At 44.4% G+C, this 21,991-nt stretch overlaps 1 protein-coding gene across 3 annotated transcripts in view; it reads right to left on the reverse strand.

Moving 5' to 3' along the window:
• Positions 1 to 21,991, reverse strand: part of EHBP1 (EH domain binding protein 1) — a 421,934-nt gene that overhangs the window by 153,572 nt on the left and 246,371 nt on the right. For all 3 annotated transcript variants that reach the window (XM_015407634.1, XM_015407633.1, XM_015407632.1), the window contains 2 exons: positions 6,122 to 6,300; positions 5,390 to 5,438 (listed from right to left, as the gene is read on the reverse strand). In XM_015407634.1, coding sequence (XP_015263120.1) covers positions 5,390 to 5,438; positions 6,122 to 6,300 — 228 coding nt within the window. The remainder of the gene's footprint in view (positions 1 to 5,389; positions 5,439 to 6,121; positions 6,301 to 21,991) is intronic.

Raw genomic sequence — 21,991 nt, forward strand, 5'->3', positions numbered from 1 at the left:
TATAAAACTGAAGTGTGTTGCGTGAGTTTCAGGTAAATCCATGGACCAGCACTTCATGTTTCCTCCTTCTGTTTGAACAAGAAGAAGGAGGAGAGAAAAGATTGGATTTATACCCCGCCCTTCACTACCCAAGGGAGTCTCAGAGCGGCTTACAAACTCCTTCCCCTTCCCCTCCCCACAACAGACACCCTGTGAGGTCAGTGGGGCTGAGAGAGCTCCTTCAAGAACTGCTCTTGAGAGAACAGCTCTTATCAGAACTACGGCTTGCCCAAGGTCATCCAGCCAGGTGCAAGTGGAGGAGGGGGGAATCAAACCCGGATCTCCCAGATTAGAGTCCGCGCACTTAACCACTACACCAAACGTATTGGTTTCCCTAAACTTTCAATAGCCATTTCTGATTACTCATGTCCTATAGCATTCAAGTCCCTTGACATTTTGTCAGCATTCCCAATCACTTAATTTTGAAATAGCCTTAAAACTGTATCGTTGTTACTGATCCAGATGAAGTTTTATTGAAATTCTTTTGAAAGTGTCAACCTAAGTTTCCTAAGTTTTCAGAACGCCCACGGTTCTCTTTGTGCGGCTGCCCTTAGAGAGTATTCAGGAGCTCTGATTGCAGCAAAATGCAGTAGGGAGATTGCCAGCTGGTATTTGCTACAGGGAGTACATCTCACACGTTCTGAAAGAGCTACCATGGCTGCCTATTTACGTCAGGACCAGATAAAAAATGCTAGAGCGAACCAAAGTTATCTACGAACTGCTTGCTTTCACAGGAGATTGCCTAGCAATAAAAATGATAAATGGGGGCACTGCTTGGTGTATCTTCTGAAGCTAGGTCCACTGTCAGAAGTGAAGTGGATAGTCATTACATCCTTTTCAGTGATGGTGCCTTGACTCTGGAACTCCCGCCCCTACACCTGGTTACTCGGCACCAGGGGTTATTTCCTGCAGGAGTGGAGCTCCGGCAGTAAAGAGCCCATGGGGCGGGCACATGCAACAAGCCCTACCCCTTGCTCCCAGCAGCCCTCGGTCAGAGCAAGAAGCAGCCAGGTAAGTTGCAGAGGCTCCCCCTGGTCCAAAACAGTCCAGTGGCACCTTTAAGACCAAGTTTTATTCAGGTACAAGCTCCCCCGCCTCTGTGAGGACAGATCTGCACGTTCCCCCCCCCCCAATAGCTAGCAATCCAAAACAGTCCAGTGGAGCCTGAGCAGTGAGTGTTGCCTTCTGACACACTTCCGGTGATGTCAGGGGGTGTGGCATATGCAAATAAGTTATGCTAATGCGTTATGCTAATGAGCACCTGCACCTCTTTTTCTACGAAATGACCCCTGCCCGGCACTAACATTGTCCACCTAACATTTGGTTGAGTTCCCCCACTCTCCTCTCTCCCACTTTCTTCTGTGCAAAGATGGCTGGTTCATCCTGTCTCACACAGCAGCCAACCAGTTCCTCTGGAGGGCCAACAACAGGGCAGAGAAGCTGAGGCCTTCATAAAAACGAAAGAAGACCCCTGCTGGATCAGCCCAGTGGTCCATCTAGTCCAGCATCCTGTCTCACACAGTGGCCAACCAGTTCCTCTGGAAGGCCAAGAACCGGGCAGAGAGGCCGAGGCCTTTCCCTGATGTTGCCTCCTGGCTCTGGGATTAAAGGCTTAGTGCCTCTGAATGTGGAGGTTTCCCTCAGTCATCATGGCTTGTAGCGCTTGATAGACTTATCCTCCATCCATGTTTCCCAGCAAACAGGAAACAGCAGAAAAGCTCTGGTTCTGTCTTGCTGTACTACCACCTGAAAAGTTAAGAAGAGAAGAAGAAGAGATTGGATTTATACCCCGCCCTTCACTTGGAGTCTCAGTGCGGCTTACAAACTCCTTCCCCTTCCCCTCCCCACAACAGACACCCTGTGAGGTAGGTGGGGCTGAGAGAACTCTGACACAAACTGCTCTTTTTCAAGGACGTCTGTGCCAGAGCTTGTGACTGACCCAAGGTGACATCAGCAGGTGCAAGTGGAGGAGTGGGGAATCAAACCCGGTTCTCCCAGATTAGAGTCCGCGCACTTAACCACTACACCCAAAAAACAAAACAAACTATCCAGAGCTGCCAGATTCCACTGCCCCTCTGTAATACCTATAATGATATAATTTAGTATTAATAGAAAGACATAAAAAGGTGAGTTATAGGAATCACTTAATGCTGTGGAAGCCATCTTGTAAATCCTGATGCTCATTATTGTGAGCCAAGTTAAGCCAAACCAATCAGGAGAAATTGATCCAAGGACTGAATTCTACTCGCATCCACACTTCTGAGGTAAAAATCATTCCGTTTTAATGTAAGAACACTTTTAAAACTTAAGAGGGTTACTGCCACAACCGAAGATTACCTTTGCGAGTACGGGTGCTCGTTTTCCACCCACAGCCATTTCTTAATTAAGAACCGAAAAAACCAACGCCCATCACCACTTCGGCCAGGTGACTGACAGACATCAATTGTGGTCCGTCAACAAAAGCACCACAGGCAGTATTCTAAACATCTCTCCTATTATTTAACGCACTGACATATTGGCCAAGGTCAGATGTCAAAGGTAAATATCTTTCTCCCCATTCAATGCCGCTTTCAGAAATGGGGGGGGGGCGAGTTTAAGGAGACACCTGGGACGACAAGCTTTTTGGCTGCACCCGGTTTCAACCTGTAATTTTATAGAACTTCAATCAAAATTTATGTACTCATGGGGGGGGGAACTGATTCACAAGCTACATCTCTCCAAAAGGTGCATTTCTACAACTTAAACGCTTACAGCTAAATTCACGAGTCTTCAATTTCCTTCCCCCCCCCCGGGAGGGGGGTCACAGAGCAGAGGGGGACAAAAGGGGTCTTGTGTGCCCATGGATGGGGTTTTAATTGGTTAGGTGGAGTCATTGTCAAATGTGCTATACATCTGCATGGAATTTATCCTTGGCAATTGTTCCCAGGGCTGCGTCCATTCCAATCAAGGGCACACAGGGTTATCGGGCAGAACTGTGCGAGCCTAGGAAAAAAAATCTGCAGGAAGCAACCGAGAGTCTCAGCATTAGCTGTCAGGCAAAGAGTTGCAAGGTGATGAAAGGGGCAAAAACACGGCTTGGCATCAACAATTGCTTCTTTAATAAAGGGAATGATCCGGCATTAGAGAAATGGGCTAATCAGTTCCTGAAGATACCCCCTTCCCACCCTCAGTCACCGTTCTGAAAAAATAAAAACGGCCTAATTGGTTTGTACGTTTAACGGCATTTGTTTTTAAAAAATAAAATTAAAAATAAAACTTCTATTTGCTGTGGCTTATAATCATGTTTGATTAGTTCTTATACTCGGAGGACCTTGAAGTCACGTTTGATTAGCTCTCATCGTCGCAGGATTTTTGAAGTTAAACGCGCTGCCGCAGAAATCGGTGTGATGTCACAGATAATCCTCTTAGGTCATCGAGCGGCTTAATGCATAATTTCGAAAAAGAAGGCAAAGTGTCCGCACTGGGTTCAAAATTCTTTGTTATTACTCCCCCCCCCCTAAACATTTTATACCGTGTTGCTGCGGCAATGAGAATGCGATGTTTTGACACCACTCCCGTGTTAGGAGAGGAAGAACACATAACTCACAAATCAACTGTCTACTTTCACAATACTGCAAGCCCATCCAATACTTTGCACAGGACTCAGGCAAGCTTAGGTTGATACCAAGAATCTACACACATTGCACATTTCCCCCTCTATGAAATATATGCTTGTATCTCTCTCTAATGAATTGTATACGTTTCCTACATAAAGGGCAGGGGGGCGTCTCAAAGGAGAGCATTTAATTTTTCTCTCCCTATGTGTTATCTTAAATTTCATAAACTGAAATTTTAAAAAAGGAGATCGGTTCGAAGTATAAAGTCATACCGCCGAGATGGAGGGGGGGGGGGGGAGGGGAAGCAGCTAATAAAACAAATTGAGCTGATCCGCAGTGAGTTTTGTTGTAGGCAAACCAAGTGGAAAATGAGCAATTTTAAAATGGATCCCTCTAGGGCCAATGCCTTGAATCTTATGGAAATTAAAGTTTGCAACTACAGTAAAAGACTTTTGTATGGAAGCGGCATGAAGAACCAAAGTGTATCCTTGTCATTGTCAGGTGGAGTCTCAAAGCACTGAACTCATTTTAGAACGTCCCTTTCTAACCTGTGCGTCTAAAGAGTATTAGATTACCTGACTTCATTGAGGATTATAAACTTGGACCCAGAAGGCTATTGAACAGATATTTCATTAATATTTTTGTCATTTTCTTTTCTTTTTTTTAAACTTGTTACACCCCCCCCCCAAAAAAGTTCAATACTCTGCATAATGTACGAAACTCAATGCACCTTATTGCTTAGTTTAATTGACTGCGCTGGATAAAAGGCTATGTGAAGTTTTATCTCCATTTCTCTCCCTTTTCCAACAAATGCCGTTGTCACTGCTTATTATAACCACAGCCATAAGATCTTCCATATTAAAGTAGTGGGCACGCAAGCCTCGAAGCAAGATAATTACAGAACAATGACATCTTGTGCTTATAATTAAATTATTAAGGGAAAAGAGGATGATCACAAGAGACCTACTGATTCCGTTTCTCTCTCTCTCATAGTTAATGTAGGCTGGCGGTGGAAAGGGCCGTCAAGCCGCAGCCGACTTACGGTGACCCTGTAGGGTTTTCAAGGCAAGAGAAGTTCAGAGGTGGTTTGCCGTTGCCTTCCTCTGTGTAGCGACCCTGGGCTGCTTTGGTGGTCTCCCATCCAAATACTAGCCAGGGCCGACCCTGCTTAGCTTCTGAGATCTGAGGAGATTGGGCTAGCCTGGGCCATTCAGGTCAGGGCTATGTAGGCCACATGAACAATTAAACCCGAACGCCAACATGGCACTTGTTGCCAGTGCTAAAAACCCTAACAAACTAGAGTCAATACTGCATCCAATATGAACCAGAGGAGATTGAAAACCAACAAAATTGAATTAGGATAAGGCCCTGCATGACCACAGCAACTGCCTGCAATGTCAACAGTAACATCCTCTGCCCATGTTCTGTTATATCTGTTATATATATAAAGGCTAGTGGCCTTTAGGTATCGCCACTAGCACTTTAAATTGTATTTATCTGTGACTTGTTACTAGAAATGTATGTGGATTTTATGAGACATTTGTATGTAATGAATTTGTGTTTTATTATATTTTAACTTTTAATGTAAGCTGCCCTGAGCCCGTCTTGGTGGGAATGGGCGGGATATAAATCGAATAAAATAAAATAAATTCTGTGGTCTGCCGTTCTGACCTTACATTACAGCCTCACAACCTCATAATTAATAAAAACCCGCACAGTGATCCAAAACTGAGGCAATTATCTTGGGTTCTTACCTTTTTGTTGTTCTCTTTAATATCTTGAGGATTCAGGGACTTGTAATCACTGAGGGAGAGAATGGCACACTGGGTATGAACAGTATTTTGATAAAAGCAACAGTTTAAAAAAAACACACACCACAGACCACTATCTTAAAAAAAGAAATCAACATAAAAACAGCATCATACGGTAACTAGCGGTTTCACAGCAATCCAATCCGCAAAACTAACAGTGCGGAAAATTAAAAGAGCCGATCAATAAATATAAATACACAGTCTGCATCTTTCACTGCCTGAAGCTTTTCATCTTAAAAAAAAAAAAACACCCCAAAAAACAAAAAAGAAAATTAAGGCAGGGTACTTGAAGGTAACTCAGACAACCAAATTTGCCACAAGGTAATCCTCCGTTGCCTTTGTACGAGAACTATCGGCTTAGTGGTTTCATTTCAACACAACACAATTTTTGTTATAAATCTTGGGGCCTGTTCTTTGTATGAGGTTCAGAAGGGGGGGAAAAAACTTTATGAAGGAGAAAGGGAGACTTGCTGCAGAGGAAAGTAGCAGCAAGGCCTCACGGTATGGGTCGTTTCTTAATCTCTGCTCCCTCGTGTAGGATGGTGACATGTTAAAAATGGGAAAGAAACAACGGACACATTCCAAGAAATAAAGCTGGATTCATACAACAGCGTGTTTGGTTTTAGCACAATTTAGCAAGATGTTTCAACGCAATGGCACAGCGTTCTTACTTACATCAGATCAGGCCTAAAGTGGTGCAATATCGCACAGAAAGACAACCCATTTCGCCAGGACGTGGTGAAATTTGTGATTTTCACTCCCCTGTAGTTTTTTGTAACTTCTTTGCACCAAGCAAGCAATGACTGACTGGCATTTGGCTTCCTCCCCAAAATGGGACTTGGTATTGGGCTTGGCTGGAAAAATCAGAAAAAGAGAGAGAGAAAGAAAAAGCATTAAAGAATTTCAGGGGAGACAGGAATTAACATTAATTGACCTAACTAGATGATTTGCATCCTTTGATGTCAGTTGAGGTCCTTCAGAGCTGTCAGTTTACAATCGCTACAACTTGGAAAAAGACACAAATCTCGAGTCATTATCTACAGACTTAGCCTTTAGGCACTTGTCTCTGAAGGATGTGATATACAAGATTCCAACCCTATGCACAAGAAGAGGCCAAGAACTACCCGGAGAGAAAGAGGGGAATAAAGGGCTTTAAGACTTTAAGGCGTATTGCTGCATCGTTGGTAGTTCATGTTACGCACCCTGGATTCAACACACAGTCCTGGAAAAGCTTCCTGCCCACAAACCTTTGCATTTAACACAAAGACAGTGTCCCAGTTCTCCTCAGGCAAAGTGTACCAGAAGTCTACTGCTGCAGCACAATACGAGAACAAGAGTTGCGATACCGTGAAAACGAAACTATTACAAGTACATGCAATTGGAGTACAATGATAAAAGTACTTTAATGCATCAACGTTTGCTCTCTCAGCTTTGGGTATTCGACAAAATACAAATCCCTCGCTTTCACACAAAAGGTTTCTTAAGTTTTGTGGGGGTTTTTTTGGGGGGGGGAGCTTAAAACTAACTTTTCCTTGTAGTCAAATGGGAAGAGCTTTACAACGGGAATATATCCAAAAATCTAAAGCACTAAAGGGGGGGGGGGAGAATAACAAAGGTCATTATTTTTGGTTTTGAAAAACATTTCTGTATATGTATACCAAAAAATGCCAAGCTCACAGGAAATGTCATAATCAAAGGTTAAAAATACACAATCACAAATCGTATTTTATTTCTCGTGATTAAGTTTTTGAAAATTTTCTCAAGGAAAAGTGGGATACAGAAGGAAAAAAGGGGGTAGGGGGAAATATGAATTCATTACAAATTATCAAAATTATCATCTCAAACAAGTAAAATCAACTGTATTAGTAAAAATACATATTTCAAATATGGAAGCAGATAATAAAACATCATTATTTTAGTGTTCGGGAAAGAAATCTCTTTAAAAGAATAAACAGAAAGTTTCCAAATATTAACGATAATCTGTTAACATTAAAAAGGTTACATCTTTAATAATTAAAACAAATTTCTGCGCTAAGTTTAAACCATCCTTAAAACCTGGATATTATCTTAACCATTTGTCAGATTCTAAGTCTTACATTTACTAAATATTTAAATGCTACTGGAATGCTAAATAAAAAAGATTAAAACTATTTCTCAATAGTACAAGTTTATGAACAAACAGTCCTCTCAAACTGCCGGTTTCGGAAAGGCCAATGATGCCCCCACTTGACTAAAACGTGCCAGTGCTAAGCAATTACAACGTCAACCTGTATTCTGATTTATGTTTCTAGAGCTCGTGGCAGAAGGCATTACAGTCACTAACAGGAATACCACAAAGGTGATTTCTCATTTTTATTGACTGTTAAGACAAATAAGGTGTGATTACATAATAGACCTAACAGATAAGGCAAAAAGATAGCATCTAACTAGTATACCCTTCAGCAGTGCAGAAAGCGATGCCAAACAATTTGCTATATGCCTAATGTGCATTTTGTTGTCGTTTTAAGAGTTAATACTTGTGTATCCCTAGGATAAGGATGTTGAAAAGGGATGCTGAGAACGGGATCCTTAAATAAGAATCATGTCAAACGTTGAAGCTGTTAAAAGATTTATTCGTGGACAGAGTACCCGGTGTGACAAAACATCTTGCAGACTAAAAGTTTTTGTAGATAATAAGTAAGTAAAATGGAACAGAAAATGGCAATATTTTGAAATACTTTTTAATGGTTTTGTCTCACCTGTTCTCTAAAGAACAAAAGAGAAAGAGTCCGGGAGCACCTTAAAGACTAACAAAATATGCAGCAGGGTGTGAGATTTCGTGAGTCACCGCTCACTTCTTCAGATACTGGAATATTCAGTTTTGTCTGAAGAAGTGTGTTTTGCACACAAAAGCTTACACTTTGAATTAAACTCTGTTGGTCTCAAAGGTGCCACTGGACCCAAACGTTGTTCTGCTGTTTCAGACAAACACGGCGACCCACCTGAATCCGTTCTCTAAAGGCATCAGCATTTTGTACCCTACTTTCATAATGACCCTGTAAGGTAGGTTAGGCTAAGACAGAGGTGTACAATGTGCACCACGCCTAACACACCACGTGTGGCCCACAGTTCCCATCACCAATTTAGTGACTCAACAGGCATTGCTGATCTCCATGCCAGCTATTAGGCATAGCTGTGAGCAGGGGACAGCTCAGCAGCATAAAGGCACCACAAGAGACAGGAAGCGATTCTTAGGCAAGCTATCAAGAGGCACAAACACCGGGAACATTTTTTTAAACAACAAAGCAGGGAGCCAGATTACAAATAATAAAACCAAATGGAGACCAAAGGGTTAAAACTTCCCTCTCTTCCCCAGACGAGGCAAACTGAGGCTCCAAGGGCCTGCAATCCGCTACTTATCTACAGAACAAGATGACAATTTTCTTCTCATCACAAAAATGTGTGAGCCAGAGGCTAAAAAACTGTGCGCTAGCTCACACTAACTCAGTTTAGAGGGAACACTGCTGGTACCCCAATCCTAAGAAGTATGATGCAAATCTTGTGTAAACAAAAGGCTATGACCATGAGATCAAGGTGTAAATCAGTTTCACTCCAAGTGATAGCTACTGAAACAAAAATGGGAGAATGTTTTTAACACTACCAAAAAGTTATGGGGGGAAAAACACACACCAAAATTTTGAGCTCAGTCCTATAAAACACCAGCATTTGCTGCATTCATATCTCTGTTCTAAGTCCTCCAACGATACGAAAGGTTACACGAGATTTGTAGATACGTAACAAATGATTGCTTTTCAAAACATCAATGGAAGTGATTTCTACACAAGAAAGCAGACTATAAAGTTACAATTTTGTGTGTCTTTGAGCAGATTACCAGGGAAAATGGAGATCTACACATGGACCATGATCTCAAGAATGACTTCTTGTAAGACTAAACGTTTGTCCAGTGCAACTTCTTATACTGTTAAGTTCAGCAAGGCGAGACAGAAATAAATAACAAACGATGGGAACATAGGAAGTGTGCTAAACATGACTTACAGGCTTCTAAATCTCAAAGACACCTTAACACCATTCAGTTTATATTATTTCATATAGGTCTGAAAACAGTAGGATGAATTTAAAATGCACAACGAGAGACAGAACTCATAAAGTTAAGTTTTGGTGTAAATTTCTACTCACCAGATGAAGAAGTTCCCATTCATTTTGTTTGACTTCCATGTGATCCATAGCAAAATTATACGTTAAATGCCTTGACTGTATATGTCTTGAAGGCGTGGACCCTGTACTTTTCTTCAGCTGGGGCAGCACAGTACAGAGGACTGTGTGCTGCGCAAGCAGACAGAAAGTATAGGATCTAGAGAGGGACATGTGCTCGGATATATCAGGTCCGAATATATACTCAAAAAATACCTTATCAGTATTTTTCGGGTATATTTGGGTATAGAATCATAGAGTTGGAAGGGACCTCCAAGGTCGTCTAGTCCAACCCCCTGCACAAGGCAGGACATTCTCAGATACCCCCACACACCCCCAGTGACCCCTGTTCCACGCCCGGAAGATGACAAAAAACCTCCAGGATCTCCAGCCAAACTGGCTTGGAGAAAAATGGCTTCCTGATCTGAATGACATTTGGGATTCCTGGCTGAACCAGTATTCGGTCCCGAATCTTTTTACGAATATTCCGGGGCCAGCATTTTACAGATCTCATGCCTGTTTCTTCCCCCCTTTATCAGGTTTCCGAGGCAACTGAAGGGAGTCATCTCTCCCCAGCTAATGGAAACCAACAAGATTTTTTGGGTATCAGCTTTTGAGAGTCAAAACTCCCTTCGTTAGATAGTTCCAGGCAAATGGAAGCACACATTGGGAGAGAATTAATTGGCTGCCCAGTCAAGATAATTCTCTCTTAAGCCCATAGCTTTTTAACAATGGGCAGAGACAATACATTGCAGGCCTGGCTGCAGCTTGACTCTTCTTCAAGAAGAGATTTTTTTGGAATGCTAGTGGTGGGGAATCTATGGTCTTTCGGTGCTTTGGTTTATTTCGGTCACCCCCTGTTGCTGCCTGGAAAGAAGAAGAAGAAAAGGAGGAGGAGGAGGAGATTGGATTTATGCCCCGCCCTTCACTACCCAAAGGAGTCTCAGAGCGGCTTACAAACTCCTTTCCCTTCCCCTCCCCCCACAACAGACACCCCGTGAGGTGGGTGAGGCTGAGAGAGCTTTGAGAGAACTGCTCTTTCAAGGACAGCTCTGACAGACCTATGGCTTGCCCAAGGTCATCCAGCAGCTGCAAGTGGAGGAGTGGGGAATCAAACCTGGTTCTCCCAGATTAAGTCTCTGTGCACTTAACCAGTACACCAAACTGAGGACCTGATGAGTTGTAAAATTTCTATTGTTTACGTGTACTTGACTTTGTAAGCGGCTTTGAATCTTCAGTATGGGAGGAATAAATGTGAGAGAAAATATTTAAATAAGTAGGTCTCACTAATTTCAGCCATCTAAGCCTTTTTTTTTTCTTTTTGCTCATCCTCCACATTCTTCTGATTGGCGTATGCCTAAAGCTACAACTTGCAACCAGAAAGAAAACGTTTTATTATCTCAAATGGCTTATATTTAAGCTTTTAATTGTTTATCAAAAGAAGGCATTAAAAGGTATATAATTTTAGTTCAGCCAAACTGTTCAAAAAACATTCCATCAGTATTTTGATGTTCAGACGCTGATGTAATAGATGACATAATACTGGGAACTGACAGGTTTAGCAGACAGTGTGAAATGTTCACAGCCCCACGGAGTGTCACCTGTCAGTCACATACAAGAAATATTTTTCATTCTCTCAGTAGCTGGGTAGGCGAGTTTGCTTCTTCAGTGCAGATTTGGAAAAAACAAACAAAAACAAAGTAATGACTTTGGAATGTGTTAATGAACCATTCTAGTTAGATAGTCCAGATGGGAAAAAAATACGCTCTTAGCTGAAGAAATTAAAGAAGTTGCATGACGTCTTCGGGTTCTTGTATGTTTCTGTAGTCTTCAAAACTATGCTTAGACTACCGTAAAGGCTGGATTTTGGTATCCCACTGCTTTCTTAGTTTTTGTAGTGTCTGTGTACTTCACTTTCCCAGGAAAATTTCTGATGAAAAAAACTTTCAAAAGTGGTGATCTATCGAAGTTCAACATTCTGTTCCACAATTTGGCCTTGGAAGACAAATAAACAGGGCAGAGAGACCAAGGTCTCCCCCTGATGTTGCCACCTAGCACAGGTACTCAGAGGTTCATTGCCCCGGGGGTGGTGGTGGAGGTTTCCTTTAGCCCTCATGGCCAATAACCACTGATCATCATCGCCAGGGGTGTCGAACTCATTTGTTATGAGGGCCGGATCTGACATACATTAGACCTTGTTGGGCCGGGCCATGTGTGTCATAAAATGTAATGCCAGGTCTAGCAGAGATATAAACTTTATAAAGGGTATAAACACAAAGGTTTTTTTTTTTTTAAACTTAAAATACAAACATGCTTAAAACATTAGCACTCTTGCAAAATTTTGTTTATTTAACAGTGTCTGATAACTGACACCTCTCGCTCTGAATTATTGCATCAAAATGTTTGTGCTGTTGCAATCTTGCGTATGCTGTCCAGGTGTGTATCAGTAAGCTGCAAACCTATGATGACGCAGCAGCAGCAGAACTGGAAGAAGAAGAAGAAGAAGACAGCCAGTTCCACTGTGGGCCTGATAGAAGCCCTCGGGGGGCCTGAACCGCCCCCCAGGCCGCATGTTCGACACCCCTGATCTAGGCTCATGACCGCAACTATGTCCACAAACAGTGAACGCCACCGTTTAAATTACCTGTTGACATGAATCTACGGCTCATCGGTGTATGAAATTGCTAGCATAACTTCTCACCTTTTGTCTTACCCTCAGTGCACGCAGCTTAGCTGGCTCACAGGCTGATAGCAATTTCTGCCTGAAACGCCTAGTAACGTCTTTAGAATTCTGACAACACCCTTTCTTTAGCCTGCAATATTTATCGATTATGACATTTAGACAAATGGGGGACCCACGAGGACTAATGGTGTGTGTGGGGGGAGTCTCATCCCTGTGCTGGTGCTTCTCTCCAAGATGTCTCTGCTTCCCCCCCCTTCTCAGTTTCCCCATCAGCCACTTCACCTCCAGTTCATCCGCCCCTCCCTCTCCCTTTCAGCTCCTCCCCTTTCCCTGGATTTTTTCTTATCTCCACTCCCCATTTCCCAATTTTGAAGTCATGAAGCTGGCTTATACCGAATCAGACCACTGGCCTATCGAGGTCAGTATGGTCTACTCAGACTGGCAGTGGCTCTCCAGGGTCTCAGGCAGAGGTCTTTTCACATCACCTACTGCCAGAACTTTTTTTTAACTGGAGATGCTCGGGATTGAAACTGGGGCCTTGTGCATGCCAAGCAGATGCTCCGCCACTGTGCCATGCCCCCTCCCTTCCACTTCTCTTTCCCCCTTCCCTCTGCTCCAACTTTATGTACCCAATCAGAGCATTTCCTGCCTCCTCAGTACCTCTCCAGTCAACCCCAGTTTCAAAGAGAAGCCACGGCAGCCATTTTGGATTAACTAGGCAACCACGGTTTGGTGTAGTGGTTAAGTGCGCGGACTCTAATCTGGGAGAGCCGGGTTTGATTCCCCACTCCTCCACTTGCACCTGCTGGATGACCTTGGGCAAGCCATAGTTCTGTCAGAGCTGTTCTTGAAAAAGCCATTTCTGTCAGAGCTCTCTCAGCCCCACCTGCCTCACAGGGTGTCTGTTGTGGGGAGAGGAAGGGAAAGGACTTTGTAAGCCACTCCGAGATTCCTTTGGGTAGTGAAGGGTGGGGTATAAATCCAGTCTCCTCTTCTTCTTCTTCTTCCTGGCTCTATCGTGCATAATTTTTGATCCACAGTCTTGATCCAGGTCCAGAATTAGACACACAGATTCCACTTTTCAGCCAAGATTGGCTCCCCAAGCAGTTTACAACAACTGAAATTCGCCTTAACGTTCACAATCTCCTCCTCTATATGTAGAGAAGAACACCGTATCTCTGCACAGGATTATGGGTTTTGAACGTTATTAATCTGTAATGCAGTTAAGCGGCAGTACTAGGCAAATTGACAGTGCACTCTATGAATTACGACTCAGAAGCAGGTCCCCACGTTATCCAGTGAGGCTTACTCCCAAGTGAGGATAGGATTACAACCTTAGTCTCCTTAAATCCAAGTGTTTTCAATTAAACCGGATTAGTCTGTTAGTCACAGGTTACTTTAGAAAGTATCCTCAGTGATACCATCTAGCCTATAGAGCTATATCCCCCGATCTAGCAACAGTGTCAGATGAGCAAAATTTGACGGTTTCGAGCAGCAGCCTGTAAGACTCTGCAGAACAGTAGGAGACCCACCTTGAAAGATGCAAGCAGTTATGCAATTTGCAAAGAGGGATATAAAATGAACAAAATAAACACAGGCTTGCAGATAAGCTCACAAGGTAGAACTCAAAACACATCTGCACAAAAGTGATTAGCGCACGATCTCAACAGCAGTTTAGTTTTGGGGAGATAATGAAGCACAAGGTCGACAGGTGAGGCATAAGGTCAACAGGTGAGCCAGGAGGTACAGATCTCTCGCTAGGATAACAGAAAGACTGGATTATCCTATAGAATTCATTGGAACAAATGAGCGATGCCAAAAAAAATGAGTTGAGCAGGATGTAAAATTACAAGCTCAAAGTTAGGAAACGGGGCACTCAAACGGCATACAATCACAGAGGCTTTTGTTGTGTTGTTCAGTCACACAGTCGAGTCCGACTCTTTACGACCCCATGGACCAGATCCCGCCAGGCCCTCCTGCCTTCCGCCGTCCTCTGAAGTTGGCTCAATTTCATGTCCGTTGCATCGATGACACTGTCTAACCATCTCATCCTTTGCCGTCCCCGTCTTCTTTGACCTTCAATCTTTCCCAGCATCAGGGTCTTCTCCAGTGAGTGCTCCTTTCTCATTCGGTGGCCAAAGTCTTTGAGCTTCAGTTTCATTATCTGGCCTCCCAGGGAACAGTCACAGAGGCTAGGACACCGCAAAAACTCGGTGGCATGGCATGGAATAGAAGATGTCAATCGAAATTATTATGCAAGATGCCCCAATAAGCAATCACTCTCTCCTAACCATGAAATCAGAAGGAGACTGAGACTTGGGAGGGTAGCCATGAAGGAACGAGAAAAGATCCCCAAGTGTAAGGAAGTGTTGCTGGAGTGGTGGTAGTCATGTACGTGCCGTTAAGATGCCGCCAACTTATGGCAACCCCCGCAGTGTTTTCAAGGCAAGAGACCTTCAGAGGTGGTTGGCCATGGCCTGCCTCTGTGTAGTGACCCTGGACTTCTTTGATGGTCTCTCATCCAAATACTAACCACGGTTGACCCTGCTTAGCTTCCAAAACCTGATGAGATCCAGGACAGGTTGTTGCTGCAGACCAAGATCAAAATAATTCGTACTATGGTATTCCCCATTACTACGGTATGGGTGTGAAAGTTGAAAAAATCTGACAGGAAGAAAATTCATTTGAAATACAGTGCTGGATAAGGCTAGACGAATATTTGTAGAGACTGGACGAATATTTGTCAGAGATGCTTTAGGCTGGTCCTGCATTGGGGCAGGGGTTTGGACTAGGTAGTCTGTATGGCAGCTTCCAACTCTATGATTCTAAGAATTTTACAGATACCATGGACTGCCAAAAAGACAAATACATGGGTTCTAAATCATATCAAGCCTGAATTATGCTTAGAATCTAAAATGGCTAAACTGAGGCTACTGAAGTTTGATCACATTAGGAGAAGACAAGAGTCACTGGAGAGGAAAAGCTGAAGGCATCAGGAACAGATGTAGTACGTATGTTGGTTTGTGTATAATATGAAAAGTAATAAAAGTGTAATAAAAGTGTACTTACTCTACAAAGACAAAACTAGAAGAGAGTATGGCTACTCTTCTTCTTCTTCAGAACACCAAAACAAAGATGGGAAGAGAAGCCATAAAATGGTAATACACCTTGACACTTTAGTCCCAATCAAATCCCTAGATCAGGGAGAAAATTCCTGGGCTTCTACAAAGACAAAACTAGAAGAGAGAGATTATGGCTGCTCTCCTTCTTCTTCAGAACACCAAACAAAGATGGGAAGAGAAGCCATAAAATGGTAATACACCTTGACACTTTAGTCCCAATCAAATTCCTAGATTAGGGAGAAAATTCCCGGGCTTTCTACATCTAAAGAACATTGGTTACATGAGAAACACGTGACTTCCTATGAGTAACATAAACAAACATTTAACCCCAGATATACTGAGTGTTTTCAACTTGTAATACCCAACAGAAAGACCCAGAAGAACAAATTTAGAGTCCGGTGGCACCTTTAAGAACAACAAAGGTTTATTCAAGGGATGAGCTTTTGTGTGCACGCACACTTTACACTGGAATGGAAGTCAAGAGTTCAAACTTATAGACAGGCTGAAGAGCAAATTTACATGTAACAGGTAACATGATGAAGACCCAACATGAGACGGACTGAATCTGTTAAGGAAGCCACGGCCCTCCATTGGCATAACTGTTAATGATAGGATGTTTTGGAGGTCCTTAATTCAAAGGGTTCCTGCCTAGCAGTTCGAAAGCAAGAAATTGCAAGTAGATAAATAGGTACCGCTTCGGTGGGAAGGTAAGAGCGTTCCGTGCCTAGAGATGTGAAGGCCTGGAAAAAACCCGGAAAAATTCGGAAAAAACCCGGTATTTTCCCGTTTTTTTCCCTGAAGCTTTTTTGTTTTTTTCCGAAACTAGAGTCGGATTCGACTGGCTTTCGAGCAAAGGAAACCTTTACCTTTAATTCACAGGGTCACCATAGGTTGGAACTTTCCTAACCTAATACCACGCAAGGCATCCAAGGTATTTCATGATCTCAAGCAAGGTACCATTTTGCAAGCTCTTCCATTTAGTTCTTGGACAGCATCACATGAGTTTTATTGATTTCGGATATTTCTATGCAGCCTCTTCAGACTCCTGCTCGAGGTGGCTTACATTTACAGCAACGTAGCTTTAGAAAAAAATGAGCCACTGGACTTAAACAGCAATAAAAATGACCTATAAAACAGAAGCGGACCATTTAAAAACTTGGTAAGATAAAACCTCTAATTATAAGCCTGAGTAAATGGCCTGATGCCTAGTAGAAAGTAGAATAGGCGCCAGATGAGCCTCAAGGGTTGAGGCTTTCCAGAGGCAGGGTATCTCCCCCCCAAAAAAAATGCCCCGTCTCTAGTTACCACCTGCCTCAGCTCTGAAGGGAGGGACACTGAAAAGCAGAGCTTGAGAGGCAAATCTTAAGGTAAGAACCAGAAGAAGGAGGAGGAGGAGGAGGAGGAGATTGGATTTATACCCCGCCCTGCACTCAGAGTCTCAGAGCAGCTTACAAACTCCTTCCCTTCCCCACAACAGACACCCTGTGAGGTACGTGGGGCTGAGAGAGCTCTTTCAAGAACTGTCCTTGAGAGGACAGCTCTGAGAGAACTTGTGACTGACCCAAGGTCACACCAGCAGCTGCATGTGGAGGAGTGGGGAATCAAACCCGGTTCTCCCAGATTAGAGTCCACACACTTAACCACTACAGCAAACTGGCATGTAGGGGGGTGGGAGCGATGGAGGCGGGCAGAGGAAGGGAGGAGGGCCCTGGGAACCATTCCCCCCCAATCTTGAACCTGCCCTGTAGGTTTGGTGTAGTGGTTAAGTGTGTGGACTCTAATCTGGGAGGACTGGGTTTGATTCCCTACTCCTCCACTCGCAGCTGCTGGATGACCTTGGGCAAGCCATAGTTCTGTCAGAGCTGTCCTCTCAAGGACAGTTCTGTCAAGAGCTCTCTCAGCGCCACCCACCTCACAGGGTTTCTGTTGTGGGGAGGGGAAGGGAAAGGAGTTTGTAAGCCGCTCTGAGACTCCGAGTGAAGGGCGGGGTATAAATCCAATTTCCTCCTCCTCCATTATAGTAATGTAACTTGGATGTGATCAGAGCATATGATCACCATGAAAAACAAACCTATAGATTTCCTGAGATATCGTTAAGTTGGTATGATTCACCATGTTGTTGCAGATGTAAAGGTGAGATCAAGCAGCTTGCCGAAGACCTATCTTGCAAGTTGACAAGGGCTGTGAGATCTGAGACACCGAACTCTGACCTGGGTGGTATCCTACACTGCAGTGAGGGCTGTGCCCAGGGGTCATTTAATAGAAAAAGAGGTGCAGGAGCTCATTATTTGCATATGCCACACACCCCTGACATCACCGGAAGTGTGTCAGAAGGCAACACCCACCGCTCAGGCTCCACTGGACTGTTTTGGATTGCTAGCTATTGGGGGGGGGGGACATGCAGATCTGTCCTCGCAGAGGAGGGAGAGCTTGTACCTGAATAAACCTTGGTCTTAAAGGTGCCACTGGACTATTTTGGACCAGGGGGCCGGGGGAAGCTCTGCAACTTCCCTGGCTGCTTCTTGCTCTGACTGAGGGCTGCTGGGAGCGGGGGGTGGGGCTTGTTGCATGTGCCCGCCCCCTGGGCTCTTTACTGCCAGAGCTCCGCTCCTGTGCGCTCCTGCAGGAAATGACCCCTGAGTAACTGTATACTTCTGAGCATTTGCAGAGTGCATTTCCCTCACCACTGAACAACTCCATTCTCCTCTCTCCTGCACACTTGGAATGAAGACACAGGGGTTCCCATTATGACGAGATCCTTCCCACAGATTGAACAGGCAGCACCTCTCTCTTCAGAGATTCGGCACAACACACCAGCAAACTACAACCACGGATAGGGGTGCCAACTTCCAGGCAGGGCCTGGAGATCCCCAGACAACAGAGATCAGTTCCCCTGGAGAAAATGGCTGCTTTGGAGGGTGGACTCTATGGCATTATACCCGGCCGAGGTCCCTTCCCTTCCCAAACCATACAGTCCCCAGGCTACACCCTCAAAATCTCTGGTATTCCCCAGTTTGGAGCTGGCAGCCCTATGGGACCATCTATATACTGTTTGTGAACTTAGGCAGATCATGAGAGGGAGGGCAGGAAGGGTTGCATGAGTGCTTAGTTCTTGTGGCCCTTTGGGGTCAGAAAGCATTTTTTTCTCCAGGCCAGTTTGGCTTGAGATCCTGGAGGTTTTTTGCCATCTTCCGAGTGTGGAACAGGGGTCACTGGGTGTGTGTGTGTGGGGAGGGATTTGTGAATTTCCTGCACTGTGCAGAGGGTTGGACTAGATGACCCTGGAGGTCCCCTTCCAACTCTATGATTCCCTCTAAATTCCCATTTTCTCTCTGCCCCAACAACTTCATGAAAACATTCTTCCCATAATTCTCCTCTACCCCTGCACACTTCTGAGAATGCGCAGAGTGCCTTTGCCTCATCCCTACAGAACTGCAGCTTCCTGCTTTCCCATACGCAGACCAATCAGATGTAGGAGGATCCTCCGGCACCAGATTAAGCGGGGTTTTCTCGCCTAAAGGCTGAATTTACAATCTGTTTTTCTTCGTTCCTCTCAATACTCTCTTGGTTCCTGCCATTCCCCACCTTGGGTCCCCCTCCTGCCATATTTTACAGATCTGAAAAACAGAACTCATTGATACAGCAGAAACACTTAACCACTTCATCCCAATGCTTTTTGAATAAATTCAAGCACGCGAGGGTCTTCCTGACCTCCCATCTCCTGCCTAGTGGAGCTCAGGCTGGATTCTCCGTAAGCAGAGAGAAGGGATTAGCCAATAGGGAAAGCCCCTAATTTACCTTTCACTCCGAGGCTTTGAAAAACCAAGTGAATACCTCAAGCATATTACCATATAGGCCAGTTTTCTCTGAAAATGTATACAGTTATAGGATAAAAACATAGTTGATCACTTTCATCATATATTAGTATGCATCTCAACGGAAGAGGATTCTTTGGTCCATTCTGCATCTGGCATTCGTATCGCATTTTCTCAGCACTTGACCTGGTTCCCCCTTGCCTCGGAATATCTGTTTTCATTCAATCTGGTATGCAGATTTTCCTGCGTCAGTACTTGCCTCAGCGGTCATTAGCCGCCTGAGTCAAGTAATTCACGGTGAGGTGGATAAATACAGAGGGGGAAATAGGGGTGGGCGAACTGATGGGGATCAATGAAGCCGTGTCAAGCTGTCTGCTTATGGTTCCCTTTGAATCGAAAGTGTAGGAAGGGAAAGGTGCCGCTCAAAACCACATTCAGATACCCCGGGGCAACATCGTACTGACTGCCAAGTCACCCCTGAATGGCCATAAATCTATGCAGAAGGTACCATGAAACCTGATGAAAAAAGAAAGTGAAGGCGGCATGCAGTGCAGAGGGAGATTAATGTCCCAACATGGAGCTGCAAGGAATCAGAAGCCCTTTCCGCACTAGACCTTAAATCCTGGTTCAACCCTGTCCCCGAACTTACATTCTACACTGCACGTGAGTTCACCCCTGTAATTATCTCAGGGTATTCTTTTGTTTCCACATAACATTGAGGTCACCCCACGCGTGTCCCAGGATAAATGGATGCTGTTATAACCAGGGATAAATGCCAGGTATTGTGTCCCGAGTTGAACTCTGATAAAACCAGGGATGAGTTCCAAGTGCGGAAAGGACCAGATGGGTGCAGAATCAGCCTCTCTCTCTCTCTCTCTCTCTCTCTCTCTCTCTCTCTGTGTCCCTCTCCTATAATATATTCCTTTACCTTTACCTTTAATAGTTGACTCATTTGACCTAAGGTCTCAAGTCAGGCCAGACTACGCGTACTCTCTTCCCCTACGGAAGAAAGGCGCAGGGTAGACGCCAGCCAAGTGACTGGGTTACTCGTTGCCCTTCTGATGTCTCGAAGTCCTGTCACCTTGTAAGGAAAACACCTGACTTCATAACATGGAATGTCAGGAAGGCAAATAGCAAAACAAACACCGCTGCTTTTTAAACACACCGACATCAGTCAAAACGCGAATATAAAAATAAATCCAAACCCGGAGAACAATGAAGCCCTACCCACAACCAAGTCGGCGCTGACTCTGAAAAGCTAGACCGTGGAACAAGAAAAGGTATTTATTTATTTACACGTTCCAAGGGAGGTTCAAATATTTGAGGAAAGGGGGGGAGGTCTGTTCTTTCAAGTATCTAATACCGACGCCTCTCCCAATTCCCACTGCAATACAGACAGCCAGTGACTAGAACTTGGAGCATGGAATTTATTTATTTATTTAATTCATTCATACCCCGCCTTGTTCCCCAGCGGGGACACAGAGTGGCCTACATTGTTCTCCTCTCTTCTGTTTTATCTTCACAACAAAACTGCGTGGTGGGTCAGGCTGAGAAAGACTGACTGGCCAAAGATCACCAAGCTGCCCTGTCCTGGATACCCCCGGGCTAGCCCAATCCGGTCGGATCTCAGAAGCTAAGCAGGGTCGGCCTTGGCTAGTATTTGGAAGGGCGACCTCCAAGGAATACCAGGGCTGCAACGCAGAGGCAGGCAATGGCAAGCCACCTCTGAAACATCTCTTGCTTTAAAAACAAGTCTAGCTCGCCACCTAGTGGTGCATAATGCTAAAAAAGAGCTAGAATCTGTGGCTGCCAGACAATCTTAGGATCTCCTGCCTATTCTACACACAATGCCATTAGATAATTAATTAATTAACTCAGTGAGAAATTTAAACCGTGGGAATTTAAACCTATCATAGAATCATAGAGTTGGAAGGGCCATCTAGTCCAACCCCCTGTCCAATGCAGGACCAGCCTAAAGGATCTCTGACAATATCCGTCCAGCCTCTTCTTGAAAGCTGCCAGTGAAGGGGAGCTCACCACCTCCCTAGGCAGCTGATTCCACCTTTGAACCACTCTGACCGTGAATACGTGTTTCCTAATATCAATCCGATACATTTCTGCATGTAACTTAAACCTGTTGCTTTGGGTCCTCTCCTCTGCCGCTATCTGGAACAGCTCCTTGCCCTCCTCCAAATGACAGCCTTTCAGATATTTAAAGAGAGCAATCATGTCGCCCCTCAATCTCCTCTTCTCCAAACGAAACATTCCCAGGGCCCTTAGCCTTTCCTCGTAGGGCTCAGTCTCCAGACCCCTGATCATCCTCGTCGCTCTCTTCTGCACCCTCTCGATTTTGTCGACATCCTTTTTGAAGCGAGGCCTCCAGAACTGCACACAGGACTCAAGGTGCAGCCTGACCAAGGCAGTATACAGAGGGGTTATGACCTCCTGCGATTTCGATGCTGTGGCCCTTTTAATACAACCCAAGACTAAATTTGCCTTTTTTGCCACCGCAAAAAACCTGGGTCATCCAAATACGAGCCCGACATTCTTAACTACTACACCCCACTGACTCTCTAGCAAGACACACACAAAAAAGATCTCCATTTTGCTCATGCTACTCTGAAGTCTGTGGACTGCAGAGGGACCTTGTCTGGGCATATAGCAGGGGTCACTGGGTGTGTGTGTGTGGGGGAGGTATTTGTGGATTTCCTGCATTGTGCGGGGGGTTGAACCA

The sequence above is a fragment of the Gekko japonicus genome, unplaced genomic scaffold, assembly GCF_001447785.1.
Source record: "Gekko japonicus isolate JY-2015 unplaced genomic scaffold, Gekko_japonicus_V1.1 scaffold1417, whole genome shotgun sequence".
Lineage (NCBI taxonomy): Eukaryota > Metazoa > Chordata > Lepidosauria > Squamata > Gekkonidae > Gekko > Gekko japonicus.